Here is a 16,068-nt window from a genome sequence, read left to right as displayed (position 1 = left end):
GGTCCAGGCCGGGAGATGCGGTCCGGGACAGGGCGTTTGTGGGGCCCCAGGCTGGGGAAAACTGGCGACCTGGAGGATTAAGGGGCCAGAGGGCTGGATGGTGCTGGGATTAAACGTCCCTTGAGAGCCTCTGGCAGCTCTTTTCATGGCGGAGGCAGGTGGGCGGGAGCCGAGGGAGGGTCAGCCCTCACTCTGCGTCTTCTCCTCCCCCTGAGGCCAGCATCCTCTGCTCAGGCTGAATGTGGGCTTGGCCTGCCCCCTCCCTCCACAGTGCTGGGCCCTAGTCAGGAGGCAGCTGCAAGGATGCTCCTGACTCCTGGCTCCCCGCTGGGCCCCTGCCTGTGGCCCTTTCACAGCCCACTGTCCCCAACTCCCCCCACCACACACACACACCCGAGCCCTCGTCAGGCTGCCTGGAACCCGCCCAGACCTCATCCCGAGAGCGACCCACTGCTAAAACTGGATGAATCCAGGGCTTGGGGGGAGCTTTGGGGCCTTCAGCACATTATTAATGAGGAAAATTGCATTTGTAGGGTTTCTTTTCCCAAAAGCTCCAAACCACGCCCTATACCTGGCCTCGAAGGAGTCCCAAAGGCAGGAAGTGTGCCCAAAGGGCCAGCCAAGCCCCTGTTACAGGGTTGCTCCCTGCTTTGCTTTGAATGAGGCAAGAAGAGCCGGACACTGAGTCTCCGCCCTGGCCCTGCTGCCCTGCGTTTGCTCTAACCCGCTGCAACCTGAGGGGACGCGAGGCACGCTTGATAGATGAGGCAATTATGGCTTGAAATGTTTACTCTGTATTATACAAACTCGTTAGTGGCTGAAACAAGAATGGGATTTTGCCTTGCTCCGTGCAGCCTCCTTTTGAAGCTCTCAGTTTTCTTCTGGGGCAAGGGACCTACCTCTGTCCACCTTCTGCTCACGTCCTCTCTCTCTGATTCTTTCTCCCTTTGTCTCCCTCTGCTCCCCGCCCCCACCCCGCCGTGCCCCATACCCACAGTCTGCCTCTGCTCCGGCCCTCATCCTCCCAGGTGGTGGGGGTCCCGGGGGGGTGTAGAAGGTGTCCTGTGTGGAGCCAGCCCCTTCCCTGCCTCTCCCTCCCCGCTAGGCACCCTCCGTCATCCCTGAGGCCTCATTATTAGGGTAGTGATGACCCCCATTGTCTGGCTTGTCTGGCCCTGGCACGAAAGGTAGAGTTTTGGCAGCGAAGGGAGACTTGGCCTGTTCCCAGCTCATTCTCCATAGTCTGGAGCCTGTAATGTGCTGGGGGCAGGACTGGCAGGGGTGTGGGGGGCTCCTGGAGCCACAGGGCAGCCCCTGTCACTAGGACAACAGCAGGGAGCCCTGGAGGGGGGGAGGGAGAGCTGGGGAGCAGGTGGTTCTTTGTCTGGAGCTAGAACAAGGGGAGAGGGGCCCTTGCCTGATCCCAGTCCCCCACCCCACTGCCCTCCCAAGCCTCTGAGGCAGCCCCTGGGAGGGGATTGGTGTCCCTGCTCTTGAATGAGAGGCCACTGGGCTTCCTCCCCCAGACCCGGTCAGAAGAGACTCCGTGCTGCGGGTATATCACTGCCCCCCTGCAGTGCTCATAGGGGGTGGGTGGCACTGGGGGGAAAGTGGATTTCCCCGGGACTCGGGGCTGCTTCTCCATCTCCACCCCTCACCCCCACCCTCAGCCCACCCAGCACAAGGGGCCATGTGAGGCCAGGCCGGTGAGTCAGGAGGCCTGTGTCAGCCTGTGGGGATGCAAGGGGGGGTCCCAGGTACCAGGAGACCCTCACCGGCTGTCATTGCCACTTTCCCATCCAGGCCTCACTTTCCTATCTAAGCATCGGGGGGTCAGAACTGTGGCCGTGTGCGGCTCTTTCCCGCTTTCAAAATCTGTGTAGGGTGGGCCCATGAGCCCCCCTCCTCTCCCTCCCCTCGCCTCTTTGATCCTTCACTTTTGCTTCAGAGCCCCAGAGCAGCCCCTGGAGGATGAAGGTCAGTGGCCACCAGTGCTAAGCCGCCGGGGTGCAGCATGCTGTTTGCCAGGCATGTCCCCTACCTCTCAGTGCTCCTTTCCTTGTGCCTCGATTTCTTCATCGGTAATATGGGGCTAAATAGGACCTGCTTCTGGAAGTTGTTGTCGGGGGTCAGAGAAATTACAGACATAAAGTGCTTAGAAAAGTGTTTGGCCCCATGAAAACAGCAAATTTTTATTCTTAAAGATCTTTACGGTGCAGGGAGTCCCTGCGTTTCCTGAAATACTCAGTGGTATGAACCAAATGGGTGTCATCCCTGGAACCTGGTCTTTGGAATGGAGGGTGGGGACACATGCCAATTTTTAAACAAGCCTTTTAGGGATGTCGTCCCTCGTTGAGTTCTGGGAAGAATTTAAATAGCCCAAGACTTGTGACTCTTGGCTATTTCTTTTGGGTTGTCTTAGAGGTACTGCACACCGAATCAGCCTTCCTAAAATAGTCTCCATTGACCTTCTCTAGAAAAGGGGGGAAACGTGGGCTTGGTCGTCTGGGCTCCCCTATCCTGCACACAAGGACATCCACAGTGTGTTTGCCTTTTGAAATCTCAGCCGCCCCCTACAACGTCTGGAGGCACAGCAACATCATGTGGGGAGGCTCTTGGTGGACAGGATAGCTGCCGACATTGGCGAGAGACGGTTCTCGTCATTCTCTAGCAGGGCGTGTGCTGGGGGGGCTCTGTGAGGAAGGAGGGCCTGCAGAAGAGGCACGGAAAGGCTAGGGACTTTTCTGGGAGAGATGAATGAGATCCTTTTCTACCTGAACCGATGATACTTTCCCTGGAAGATTAGTACCCTTCTGTTCATCCAACACCCACTATGTATCTGCCCAGGAAATGTTTACCGAGTGCCAGTCATGCCAGGCTCCTGCTAAATCCTGGGGTACCCCTGTGCCACCAGCCCAGTGAGGAGGCCCAGGTAGGAGATGAGGGGGCCGAGCAGGCTGGTGGCCAGAGGTGTGTCTGATGTGTGGGGGAGGGGGGTGCAGCCCGAGCAACCTGTGTCCTGGGGAGTCCTGAGACTGCACAGAGTTGCTGGGCGGGGTAAGTCGGAGTCTCCCTGGGAGATGAGGGGGCAAGGGGCCCCCAGGCTGAGGGACGCAGGTGTGCAAAGCTGCACAGTATCTCTGAGGAGCCCCACCCAGGCCCGTGTGCATGGCTGTGGGTGTATGTGAGTGTGGGTGTGAGAGGCGCCGGCAGGCAGGTGCGGCCGGATTTGCAAGGTTGGGCCCCTGCTCCCTGCGGCCCTGGGGACTCAGCATCCCCCACTGGAGTCCCTCTGGCCCGAGTCCCAGAAGTTCCTCTTCTTCCTCCCCTCGTTGCCTTTTCCTTCTTGCTCTTCCTCTTGTCCAGGGTTAGGATTAGGGGTGGACAGGAGGGAGCTTAACCTCTCTGAGCCTTAGTTTCCCTATCCACGCACAAGTTGATTGGATTGGGCGATCTCAAAGGGCTCCAGGGCCTTCTAGGTCTTTAAGTGGTTGTCCATGCCCTATTTGGATGTCTCCCATGGGGGCCTTGGACACATCCCAGACGAGTCCTGGGCCTCTTGGTAGAGGGGCTGGGGACAGGAGCCAGTGAGTGGTGATGGAGACGGGCACCTGCAGGGCCCCACTGACCCCCCTGCTGTCTGTGCTTCCCCCTCAGTTTGACCCTGGGAACACAGGCTACATCAGCACAGGCAAGTTCCGGAGCCTCCTGGAGAGCCACGGCTCCAAGCTGGACCCGCACAAAAGGGAGGTGCTCCTGGCTCTCGCCGACAGCCATGCAGACGGGCAGATCTGCTACCAGGATTTTGTCAGCCTGGTGAGCACTCTGGGGCCCTGACCGCTGGGAGGGGTCTGTTCGGGAGTTATGGCTAAGAAGTCCTCTTTATGCGATTAAAGGGATCGGTTGGCTTGCAGCGTTGAAGGAGTCCAGGCCTCAGAAGGACTCGGTTTCTCTTTGTCTTTTGGTTCTGCCTTCTGTAGTGTCAGCATATACCCAAAAAAGCCCCTGGCAGTTCCAGACTCGCCCATGTGACAGCAAAGTGGCTGCAGCTTTTCCAGCCCTTACACCCTCAGGCCTCACCATGCTGGGCAAGAGAGGGTCTCCTCTGTGGTAGTTCCCACACAAAGCTTGGGATTTCCTCTCTCCCCTTGGCCTAGATTGGGTCAGTGGGATGTGTTGATTGACTCAAGCCCACCCCATGGAGCTGGGGGTGGGGCCAGTTCCACTGAGAGGGAGGCTGGGAGTAGGAGGTGGGAAGGAGGGGAGCTGGGGAGTGGATGTTGGGAGCACTGGGCACATGGGTGAAGGCCAGAGCTCCTCAGACCTGCTGGCTGATGTCCTGGTTTGTTGGAGGGGCTGAAGACAGTAGGCCTGTGAACCAGGGTTTTGGAACAGGGACTTCCTCCTCACTGGGGGCTACTGCTGTGCTGTTATGGGGGCCACTGTGGCGAGATGGGAGTGGGGTTCAGCAGGAAGCATCCCACCATGGATGGCTGGCACATGAGTAGAAGCTGGATGAACTAGCAAGATGAATACAAGGCCAGAAGTTTCCTCTCGGTTTCCCTGCTGGTGAAGTGGAGATAGTCACCCCTTTTCTTATCACCCATGGAGGGATAAGAGTGAAATGACTTGCATGAGGTTCCCCAGGCTCCTAGAATTCAAAGGCACCAGTGATGGGGGGGCCCAGGTGCCAAGTGCCGAGTGAGCTCTCTGATCTGGGTGTCCAGGCTTTGGAAATGTTCTCATTGCCTCTTGATCGAAGCCTGCCTTTGCCCAGAGACTAGCATGATTGCAGGGAACAGCTGTAGCGCTTTTAGGGGTAAAGAAATCTGTTTGGAGTGGACCCAGAGAGCAGACCTCCTAGAGGGTGGGGGACAGAGCTGAGCTAAATGGGGGAGTGGGGACAGTCAGGATTCATGGGAGGAGGGGCAATGGAGGTGAGCCTGTAACTTGGAGCCCAGCAGTGCCACCAAAGACCAGGCCACGGGTTTGAGCCTGCATCAGCTCTTCACAGCCCAGCATGCTTGCTACACGCCCTGCTCAGGCTCAGGGCAGAGTGCAGGCTTCTCTGGGCCAGTGGGATGCTTCTGTCCAGCTGCAGGTCTGTGGGGTCTCCCGTGTGAACTCCAGCAGTAGATGGCTAGTTCCTGTTGGGATGTCTGGATTCATGTTCTAAGCTGGAGCAGCCAGCCAGAGCCTGGATTCTTGTGAGTGGGGCTGCCCTGGAGACCAGGACTAAGGAGCGGCTCTCCGGGAGGGAAGCTCTCAGGAAGGCAGAGTGCCCAGGGGCTGGAGTCAGGCAGACCTGGGTCCTGCTTCTGCCTCTGCCTCTGCCTTTCACGGAGAAAGATCTCCTGAGCCTGGGTTTTCTCATTTGTTGTTTTTTGTTTTTTTTTTAAGATTTTATTTATTTATTTGACAGAGAGAGACATAGCGAGAGAGGGAACACAAGCAGGGGGAGTGGGAGAGGGAGAAGCAGGCTTCCCACTGAGCAGGGAGCCCGATGTGGGGCTCGATCCCAGGACCCTGGGATCATGACCTGAGCCAAAGGCAGACGCTTAACGACTGAGCCACCCAAGTGTCCCTGGGTTTTCTCATTTGTAGAGTGAAGCCAAAGGATACCCTCTTCGGGGTTGTCGCAAGGATTAAGTAAGATGGAGTATTTGAAAGATTTTGTCATCTCTAATATTCTTCCCCCAGGTAAACTCCCCTGCATCCTTTGTGAGCCCTTTCCCAACCCATCCCGGGCCGAATGAACCAACCTTATGCAGAGCCCCCACAATGCATTGCCCAGGCCTCTCTTAGAGCACAGACCACATTGTATTACAGCTGGGTGGCCAGGGTCGTCATGTACAGGCATGCAGCTTGTGCACTGTGCAAGGGTGCCTGTCAGTAAGATGAATGGGGACTGAAATCTGGCCTGGGCTTTGTTCACCAAGGCCTAGAATGGGTGCATCCACCTGCAAGAAAAGACTCCCTTATCTAGTGGCACAAGAGTACCCTACAGGCTGGCATGGGCTTTGGAGTCAGATGTATCTAGATTTGAATCCTGACTCTTTGGGTCCCTTTTTTTTTTTTTAAATTAAAGATCTTATTTATTCATTCGAAACGCAGAAATACAGAAAGAGAGAGGACAAGCAGGGGTAGAGGCAGAGGGAGAGGGAGAAGCAGCCTCCCCTCTGAGCCAGCAGCTGGACGTGGGGCTCGATCCCAGGACCCTGGGATCATGACCTGAGCTGAAGGCAGACGCTCCACCAACTGAGCCACACAGGTGCCCCTCTTTGGGTCCTTGAGAAAATTACTCACTTTCTCCAAGCTTTAGTCCCCATCTTTATTTTTTATTTATTTGTTTTTAAAAGTTTATTTATTTACTTAAGTAATCTGTATGCCCAATGTGGGACTCGAACTCATGACCCCAAGATCAAGAGTCGCGTGCTCTACCGACTGAGCCGGCCAGGCGCCCCTAGTCCCCATCTTATATAATGTGAGGATAGTGCTGTGCACCCAATAACTAGCATTCGCCTCTCCTTGTAAATCCCATGAGGCCTGAGACCCGGCTTGGTTCTAGGCACATCAGGGTGCAGGCGAATGGTGTGTGTGCACATTGCTTCCCCTGTCCTCATGGCAAGCCCACCCCCGGCATCAGTCTTCAGGGTGTGGCCAGGGTGTGTTGTGAGTATGCTGTGCATATTCGGGGACTGGGAGAGAGGATGGTAAGAGTGGCTGCAAAAGAGTTTGACAGGGGCGGGGCGCCTGGGTGGCTCAGTCATTAAGCGTCTGCCTTCGGCTCAGGTCATGATCCCAGGGTCCTGGGATCGAGCCCCGCATCGGGCTCTCTGCTCTGCGGGAAGCCTGCTTCTCCCTCTCCCACTCCCCCTGCTTGTGTTCCGTCTCTCGCTGTGTCTCTCTCTGTCAAATAAATAGAATCTTAAAAAAAAAAAAAAAAAGACTTTGACAGGGGCACCTGGGCGGCTCAGTTAGTTAAGTGTTTGAGTCTTGATTTCAGCTCGGGCCATGATCTCAGGGTTTTGAGATCAAGCCTCATGTCGGGCTCTGCTCTAAGCATGGAACCTGCTTAGGATTCTCTCTCTCTCTCTCTCTCCCTTTGTCCCTCCTGCCTGTGTGCTCTCTTTCTCTAAAAGTAAATTTTAAAAAATAGTTTGTAAAAAAGAAAAAAGATAACAGTTTGATAACATGATCCTTTCTTGAGCTTGCAGTGAATGAACATGGAGCCCTAAGCTCTGCCCACGTTTCCAGAACTCCTCCTGTGCCACCAAGAACCAGATCCAAGCTTTGTAGGCATGGAGAGGATGAGAATAGGGATCAATGGAAGGGGTTCATCTGGGAAGGCCTACTGGAGGGGGTGAGCGTTAAGCCAGATTTTGAAGGCAAAAGACCATAGAACCCAGGAACAGAGAAGGGGGACTGCAGACAAAGGCTCATTCTACCTGGCCTGCTCTGAACTCAGATCCTCTCCTGTTACTCCCTCCTGACACGGCTTCAAACCCCTGTGCCTTGGCCTAGTTCACCTGGCCAGCCCTGTCTGGACTTCTGCCTAGGTTTAGCCAAATGTCCCCTGCTAAGGCCACAGTCCCAGGAATATGTGGATAGTCCCCGCCTCAGCTCCCCAGGCAGCTCTGTGGGCTCTGGGGTTGGGAGAGCTCTATCTCATCATAAGAAGGGTCTAGAGTGTGGTCGTGGAGGGCAGGTGGGAGGCGACAGAGGTCCCAGGAGGCTGGAAGTTAGCAGGACCGGCCACCTGGTTTCTGGGAATCAGGCCGACCACAGCGTGGCAGCCAGGACTCCAGTGAGGATTCATCACGGCAGCATTAGGCTGCCGAGGGTAGGACCAGTCCACAGATAAGGCTTGAGAACCAGTTCCTGGGCTCACTAGGCATTGCAGTTCCCTTAAAGGCCCTCAGGAATGATGGCCTCCCACAAGCACAGTTTTGGGTTCTAGTCCTAGAGACCTCTCTACAAACTCGCCCATCTAACCAAGGTCTGCCCACCTCTTCCCAAGTGAGGATGTCTCAGGACACGAACTCCTCATCATCCTTCAGTTCTCACTCATGATTCTTTCTTGAGCTTGCAGTGAATGAACATGGAGCCCTAAGCTCTGCCCACGTTTCCAGAACTCCTCCTGAGCCACCAAGAACCAGATCCAAGGGGCGCCTGAGTGGCTCAGCTGTTAAGCGTCTGCCTTCGGCTCAGGTCATGATCCCAAGATCCTGGGATCGAGCCCCACATCGGGCTCCCTGCTCCATGGGAAGCCTGCTTCTCCCTCTCCCACTCCCCCTGCTTGTGTTCCCTCTCTCGCTGTGTCTCTCTCTGTCAAATAAATAAAATCTTAAAAAAAAAAAAAAAAAAGAACCAGATCCAAGCTTTGTAGGCATGGAGAGGATGAGAATGGGGATCAATGGAAGGCCCTCTCTGACCACCAGGGGACCAGGCTGGGCCCCTGCCTGCTTGCTCCCCTCAGCAGCCTTCGCTCGGAACCATGATTGCTGCTTAGTTATTTGCCCTGAGCACCGTTGCATTCCCCTATGTCTGGCAATGTGCTGACACTTAGTAGTTGCTCAGTGAATTGTGATGGACGGCTGACGGATAGGTGCATGGAAGGAAGGAACGGTGAACATCAGGATAGGTTCTGGAGCCTATACTGGAGTGTTTGAACTTGGTGGGTTCCTAAAACCCTCTGTGGTTTGGTAGAATGGGGTATTCCTAGTCCTTACCTAACAAGTAGACTAGTTAAGAGTATCCAGTGAGCCCAACACACGTGAAGAGCTTAGAACCACCTCAGCCACAGAAGAGCTCAGTGAATATTGCTTCTTGTTAACTATTATAGAAGAAAGAGGAAGGGGGGATGAGGCCTGTTTAGTCCAAGGAATGTGCTGGCTGGGGAAACGGGTCAGGGCTCCCCGAGACTCCCGTTCTGACCCTTTGCCACACCATGTGTCCCACGCAGATGAGCAACAAGCGGTCCAACAGCTTCCGCCAGGCCATCCTGCAGGGGAACCGCAGGCTGTGCAGCAAAGCCCTACTGGAGGAGAAAGGGCTGAACCTCTCCCAGCGGCTGATCCGCCACGTGGCCTACGAGACCCTGCCCCGGGAGATTGACCGGAAGTGGTACTACGACAGTTACACCTGCTGCCCCCCGCCCTGGTTCATGATCACAGTCACACTGCTGGAGGCAAGGACTGGGGGAGGGGGGGCTGGGGGGAGCTGCTCAGCCTTGGGGAGAGGGTGGGGGCAGGGGAGCAGGAGACTAGCTGAGATCCAGAGGGGAAGGACAACATCTTCTCCCCGAAAAGGCAGTGGTTGAGGATCAGTTGTCATTTGCCAGTCTGGCTCCATGACAGTGCCTACAAGTGTGATTCCAGCCCCTGGCCAGACTGCAAGGCTACCCCAAGGATTATTATCAAGCAATCCTCCCCACAGCAAAATCCCCATATTTCCACCCCTACCAAAACCACAGCAACACAAGCAATGTAATAAGCTTGTTGATTTGGGGGTAGTTAACTCATTAAAAGCCGAGTGATTTTAGTTATTTTAGTTCCTCCCTGAGTGAGTAACTTGGGCAAGTAGTTTGCTCCCCTGGGACTCCATCACCCACCTGTAAAGCAGGGATAACCAGACCTGCTCCCCTCCCGTAGGACTCCTCTATTCTAGAGCAAGAGTGGCTGGTGGTGCTTTCTGAAGGCAAAAGCATTACAAATGCATATGGGAGGGGGTGTTTATGAACAGGTAAATGTGGGCTTAACATTTTGAAAGAACCTTCTCCCCTTAGGGAATCATCCATACCTATTGTTATTCTAACCGTCTTCTGCTTATGCAACAGAATTCAAAGGGACAAATTTCTGAATCAGTGCCCATGTGTGAGAAACTCTGAATCCTTTTGTCTGTTCAGCCTAGAACCTTGTGGGCTCCCAGCCCCAGCTCCTGAACCGTGTGCTATAGTCTGCAAAGGTTTCTCTTCCAGAGCCATGGGCCTAATTACCACACCCTCCCCCTCTCCAAGCATATGTTCTTTTATTTTTTATTTTTATTTATTTATTTTTTAAAAAGATTTTATTTATTTATTTGACAGAGAGAGGCACAGTGAGAGGGGGAACACAAGCAGGGGGAGTGAGAGAGGGAGAAGCAGGCTTCCCGCTGAGCAGGGAGCCCGATGTGGGACTCGATCCCAGGACCCTGGGATCATGACCTGAGCCGAAGGCAGACGCTTGACGACTGAGCCACCCAGGCACCCCCAAGCATATGTTCTTTTAAAGTTGATGCCGAATCCAGTAACAGGATCATTAAGCTCCGTGACATCCTCCTTCTTTTTTTCCTAAATCAGACTAGCTGGTCTGTACTCCCGTGCTCCTCCATTTGTTGTTATGTCTTCATCCAAGTCCGTGTTGAAGATGCGATTTTTCTGAGATATTCTTGGAATTGTTTTCCAAATGCTTTCTGTGTTGGTCTATTTATTAAGTTCTATTTGAGGACCAGTAATAATGAGCTGCCTTGGGAGCTGTATTTGCTGCCAGGCCACCCGCATTGTGAAAGATGGACAGAGGGGTTCCCCTTGGAGCCCAGGGGAGTCCTGCTGGGGGGCCTGAACCCCACACTAATTATAGCTTCATTTGCTGCGTGCGTGACGGGCACCCGGCTGGCTCTTCATGTACTTTACCCTCTTCAAACCTCATGACCATCTTGGAAGGGTAGGCATTGGCATCCCCATTTCCAGATGAGGAAACCAAGGACCAGAGATTTCAAATAATTTATCCAAGGTCATCCAGAGAGGCCAGATTGAGTGTCCAGATTGGTTTCACGTTTCCAGAAACTTCAGCCATGTAAACTCAAACCGCCAATCTGGAAGAAAACATGGAAATAACTCTTTCCAAATACTTGTACTAAAGCCCAAAGCTTTTGTTTTACATACAGTTTTAGAAACTTGGTTTTCTGGTTCCATAACAGGGAATGGAAGGGGCATGGTAAGAAGCTACTAGAAGGGGCTCATGACCAGCCAGCAACAGGGAGTAAGAACCTGATTGTGGTACCTGGTTAATAACCTGCTGCCAACTGGGCAGTATGGGAGAGAACGAAAAATTTAGAAGCAGACCTGAGTCTTAAAGAAACACAGGAATTTAGGGCCGTTTTCTGTAGGAGTGAAAACCCCATCAGTTGCTGGAGAAGACTTTGCTCTAACAAACCAGATCAATACCTGAGACAGCTTTAAGACTATGCATACACCCTGAGGAGGAACACAGGAACATGAATGAGCATTTATCTTATTTTATTTTATTATTTTATTTATTTTTTTTTTTTAAGATTTTATTTATTTATTTGAGAGAGAGAGAATGAGAGAGGGCGAGTACATGAGAGGGGGGAGGGTCAGAGGGAGAAGCAGACTCCCTGCCGAGCAGGGAGCCCGATGCGGGACTCGATCCAGGGACTCCAGGATCATGACCTGAGCCGAAGGCAGTCGCTTAACCAACTGAGCCACCCAGGCGCCCCTATTTTATTATTTTTTAAAAAGTTTATTTAAGTAATCTCTACACCCAACATGGGGCTTGAACTCAAAACCTCGACATCAAGAGTCACGTTCTCTTCCAACTGAGCCAGCCAGATGCCCCTGAATGATGAATTTTATTTTTATTTTTTTAAAATTTTATTTATTTGTTTAAAAGAGAGAATAGGGTGAGAGAGAACCCCAAGCAGACTCCAGGTTGAGTCCTAATGCGGGGCTCGATCTCATGACCCCAAGACCATGACCGGAGCCGAAATCAAGAGTTGGATGCTTAACTGACTGAGCCACCCAAGCGCCCCTGAATGATGCATTTTAGAAAGAGTCTAGAGGGCGTCTGGGTGGCTCAGTCGTTAAGTGTCTGCCTTCGGCTCAGGTCATGATCCCAGGGTCCTGGGATCGAGTCCCACATCGGGCTCCCTGCTCAGCGGGAAGCCTGCTTCTCCCTCTCCCACTCTCCCTGCTTGTGTTCCCTCTCTCGCTGTCTTTCTCTCTGTTAAAAAATAAATAAAAAATCTTAAAAAAAAAAAAAAAAGAAAGAAAGAAAAAGTCTAGAAAAAAAATACCTTTTTGGGGTAAACAAGGATGCTTCAGTCATCTGCAAAAATCAGCTCATGTGGAGTGTTGGCGAGGAGGCAGAGAAATGGGAGCCCTGGTGCACTGTGGGTGGGAATGCAAACTGGTGCAGCCACTACTAGAAACAGTATCGAGGTTCCTCAGAAAATTAAACAGAACTACTGTGTGATCCAGCAACCCCACTTCTGGGTATATACCTGAAAAAAATCAAAAGCAGGGACTCAAAGAGATATTGGTATACCTGTCTCCATGGCATTATTTGCAATAGCTAAAATGTGGAAGCAACCCAAGTGTTGAATGAATGGATGGATGGGTAACAAACTGTGCTCTGTATATTCAGTGGAATAGTATTCAGCCTTAAAAAGGAAGGAAATCTGGGTATGTGCTATAATACGAGTGGACCTTGAGGACACGATGCTAAGTGAAATAAGCCAGCCACAAAAAGATAGACACTGTATGAGTCCTCTTGGATGAGGCACCCAGGGGAGTCAAGTTCATAGAGACAGGAAGTAGAATGGTGGTTGCCAGGGCTCGGGGAGAGGAGAGTGGGGAGTTGGTGTTGAATGGAGACAGAGTTTCAGTTTTACAAGATGAGAAGACTTCTGTAGTTGGTGCAACAACATAAATATACTGAATGTCACTGAGCTGTACATTTAAAACTGATACAAATAGGAAATTTTATCTTATGTGTATTTTGCCACAATTTAAAAAAATCTACTTATGTGGCATTGCCTCTTCTCCCAAATGAGTATGTAAGTTATTACTGCAATTTGTTGGGTTTTTTTTTTAAGATTTTATTTATTTATTTGAGAGCAAAGGAGAGCAGAGAGAGAGACAGCAAGTGCGGGGAGGGAGAGGGAGAGAGAATCTGAAGCAGACTCCCTGCTGAGCACAGAGCCCGACATGGGGCTCGATCCCATGACCATGAGACCATGACCTGAGCCGAAACCAAGAGTCTGACGCTCAACCGACTGAGTCACCCAGGCACCCCACTGCAATTAGTTTAAAACCCTCTGAGCCCTTCCTGCCTAGCACCGAGGAGGTGTGGGCAGAACCCCTGTGACCATGCTGTGACCATTTAATACAAAATAACCAAACAGAGGGATGCCTGGATGGCTCAGTCCGTTAAGCATCTTCTTCCGCTCAGGTCATGACCCCAGGGTCCTGGGATTGAGCCCTGAATCGGGCTCAGCAGGAAGCCTGCTTCTCCCTCTGCCTCTCCCTCTGCCTGCTGCTTCCTCTGCCTCCCTGCTTGTGCTCTCTGTCAAATAAATAAATAAATACAATCTTAAAAAAAAAACAAAAAACAAAACCAAAATAATCAAAGAGAAGTGCGGGGAGAGGTGGTTGAAAGCTAGGCTGGACGCTGGCCATACAGGTGTCCCTCATTCTCTGAGGAGGAAAGGGGACAACTTCCAGTAGGTATCCCGAGGGTTAGTCAGTGCCAGAGGGCTCGCAGGCAGTCTTGTGTCCATAACAGGCCCTCGCCATCCTGTGTTTTCATCCAGGTTGCCTTTTTCCTCTACAATGGAGTATCGCTGGACCAATTCGTGCTGCAGGTAACCCATCCGCGGTACCTGAAGAACTCCCTGGTTTACCACCCGCAGCTCCGAGCGCAGGCGTGGCGCTACCTGACGTACATCTTCATGCATGCGGGGTGAGTACCTGCCTTCTTTCGCTCTGGCCAGAGTCCCTGTGGGAAAATAGGAGGTCTAGAGAGCCTAGATTGAAATACGTGTTGTTTTAGTTTATTTTTATCTGCCTGGACATAGCATTTGAGGTGGCTCCTTGAAACTTATCTAATACCAAAATATATGAGTTACTTATTGACAGTGTGTGGGAAGGGGGAAATGGATGGATGAAAATGCTCAATTTAAGCCCACAGTGAGAGCAGTATAAATATAGGTTATAAGTTTGCTCTGAGCTTCCTAGTGGCCAAGGCAAAAAGGGAAGTGTGGTTAGCAACCAAGTTCATTGTCCACAAACTCTGTGTGTGTGTGTGTGTGTGTGTGTGTCTCCTTAAGTGAAACAAAGGACAAATTTCTTTCCTTTTTTTTTTTTTTTTAAGATTTTATTTATTTATTTGAGAGAGAGAGAAGCCACATGAGAGGCGGGAGGGTCAGAGGGCGAAGCAGACTCCCTGCCAAGCAGGGAGCCCGATGCGGGACTTGATCCAGGGACACCAGGATCATGACCTGAGCCGAAGGCAGTCGCTTAACCAACTGAGCTACCCAGGTGCCCACAAAGGACAAATTTCTTTTGAAAGTACCTTTTTCCCAAGGTGGTCTCCATAGGTGGTGAGAGTCTTTTTGAGGAATTCTAGCAATACTGGTAGTTTCTGTTGACAGATATGTGGCCTCTTTTGGGGCTGGAATACAGTCAGTTCTCATGGGTGCCTCCTACCCCATGATAAGGACCTACTGTCTGGCCAGGTGACCACCCGGGTCCCAGTCCCCTCTGGACTGGAGACTGTTTTTAAACAGTAAAAGCATTGAGTTGGGAAAGCTGAGTAGCCAGACACCCAGACCTTTGTTGTGTCTTCTATGGCCTCTGCAGAGAGAAGCGAAAGGGCTCACCGTTCGCCTGGGAAAAGTCGGGGTGCTTGTCCCTGGGGTTGGAAATGGGAAGAGGATCACTCTGGTCCCTGTGGCTCCATTATTTCCATTCCTTAGCAGAAAGACCCACAATGGCCAAGAGGGAGCCACACTGTGAGCCTCCCCTCCTGCTGAGGAGTCTCCAAAGCAGCACAGGTGCCAATCCCTAATTGGTTACACTTACTGAAGAGGAGTTTTGGGGTGACCAGGCATGTCAGTGGTTACCAATGGCTGTCTCCACTCTGGGTCAGAAGAGGGGATGGTTTGCGCAGGCTGGCGCTTTGCCTGCCATGTCTCAGGCTTTGCTCTCATAGGGCCAAGGAGCAGAACGAGGGGGGTGCATCATGCATTGGTCTTCTTGTGAACCAAGGAACTGGGGGTGGGGAGGGAGGCTTCCCTGCCCAGGCTGCCCAGCCTCTGACTGCACATGGGATGGAACTTATGCATGTCTTGTCTTGTTTCTGGGACTGCCCTCTGGCCTTCCCTGAGCCTCTGGGGTGAGGAACAAGCATGCACAAAGCCTCCAAAGCCTCCTTGTCCACTCCCTGCCTCTGGGAACTAAAAGCCTGGAGGCCAAAGTGGACAGGGCACAGAGGCTCTTAGCCGAGGACCATAGGGGTGGCCTCCGGCCTTTCTCTGGCTGGTGCTTCTGATGGGGCAGTGCCTGCCTGGGGGAACCCTGGGAGGAGCTTCCTGGTGTGTGATTTTGAGGGAGGGGCTCTTGGACAGGAGGTAGGGATGGTTGGCCAGCATGTGGGGCGAGCCCAGCAAGGTGACCTATGACCGAGAGGCCCACTGTGGACTGGTGAATCCAGAAATCAGTGTGGTAGAGAGGAAGGAGCTCGGCTTGGGAGGTAGAGTCCTGGGTCCCTCTCCTGGCATCTTCTAGTCTCGGGCTCTCATCTGTAAACCAAGGACTGAGTCTGATGCTACCGCCCGACTCCTTTCCAGGGCATTTGTCTGACGCTTCTAACCCTTTGGCTGGCACAGTTGGTGTGGGCTAGAAAACTCCAGGCATGGTGGGAGTTTAGGACAGAGCCCCATCTGTCTGAGCTACCTTGCAGGTGCTCTCCTGGGCAGGCAGGTGCCCACGTGGACCCGAGTGGCACAGCAGTTGGCCTCCAGGCAGGGCCCTGCCGACCAGGGCCAGGGCTGTGACCCAGCCAGGGCCCCCCCATGATGTGCTCTGTTACCCTATAACAACCATCCCCAGGAAGCTGTGCAGATGCTGTAGGCTCAGTTTAAATGAGATAATGGATGTTAAAGTGTTTTGTAAATTTGAAAGCACATATTTGTTGTAGTGATAGTAATGTTACAGTTTTTTCTAGTAACAGGTGCACTCAGCTAGACACCATTTAGCAACAAGAGCTGGTCACAGGTGTATGATAG

General features: G+C 52.5%; 1 protein-coding gene across 1 annotated transcript in view; it reads left to right on the top strand.

The window, feature by feature from the left end:
- The window catches only part of RHBDL3 (rhomboid like 3), a 51,587-nt gene that overhangs the window by 12,627 nt on the left and 22,892 nt on the right, over nt 1-16,068 (top strand). Inside the window, exons 2-4 of the mRNA XM_081805382.1 lie at nt 3,658-3,816; nt 8,966-9,190; nt 13,594-13,742. Of these exons, the coding sequence (XP_081661508.1) occupies nt 3,658-3,816; nt 8,966-9,190; nt 13,594-13,742 (533 nt within the window). The remainder of the gene's footprint in view (nt 1-3,657; nt 3,817-8,965; nt 9,191-13,593; nt 13,743-16,068) is intronic.

Source organism: Leptonychotes weddellii, chromosome 15 (assembly GCF_054177405.1).
Source record: "Leptonychotes weddellii isolate Sample4059 chromosome 15, ASM5417740v2, whole genome shotgun sequence".
Lineage (NCBI taxonomy): Eukaryota > Metazoa > Chordata > Mammalia > Carnivora > Phocidae > Leptonychotes > Leptonychotes weddellii.
The sequence above is the reverse complement of the archived record's forward strand: the minus strand, read 5'-3'. Positions and strand labels throughout refer to the sequence as shown.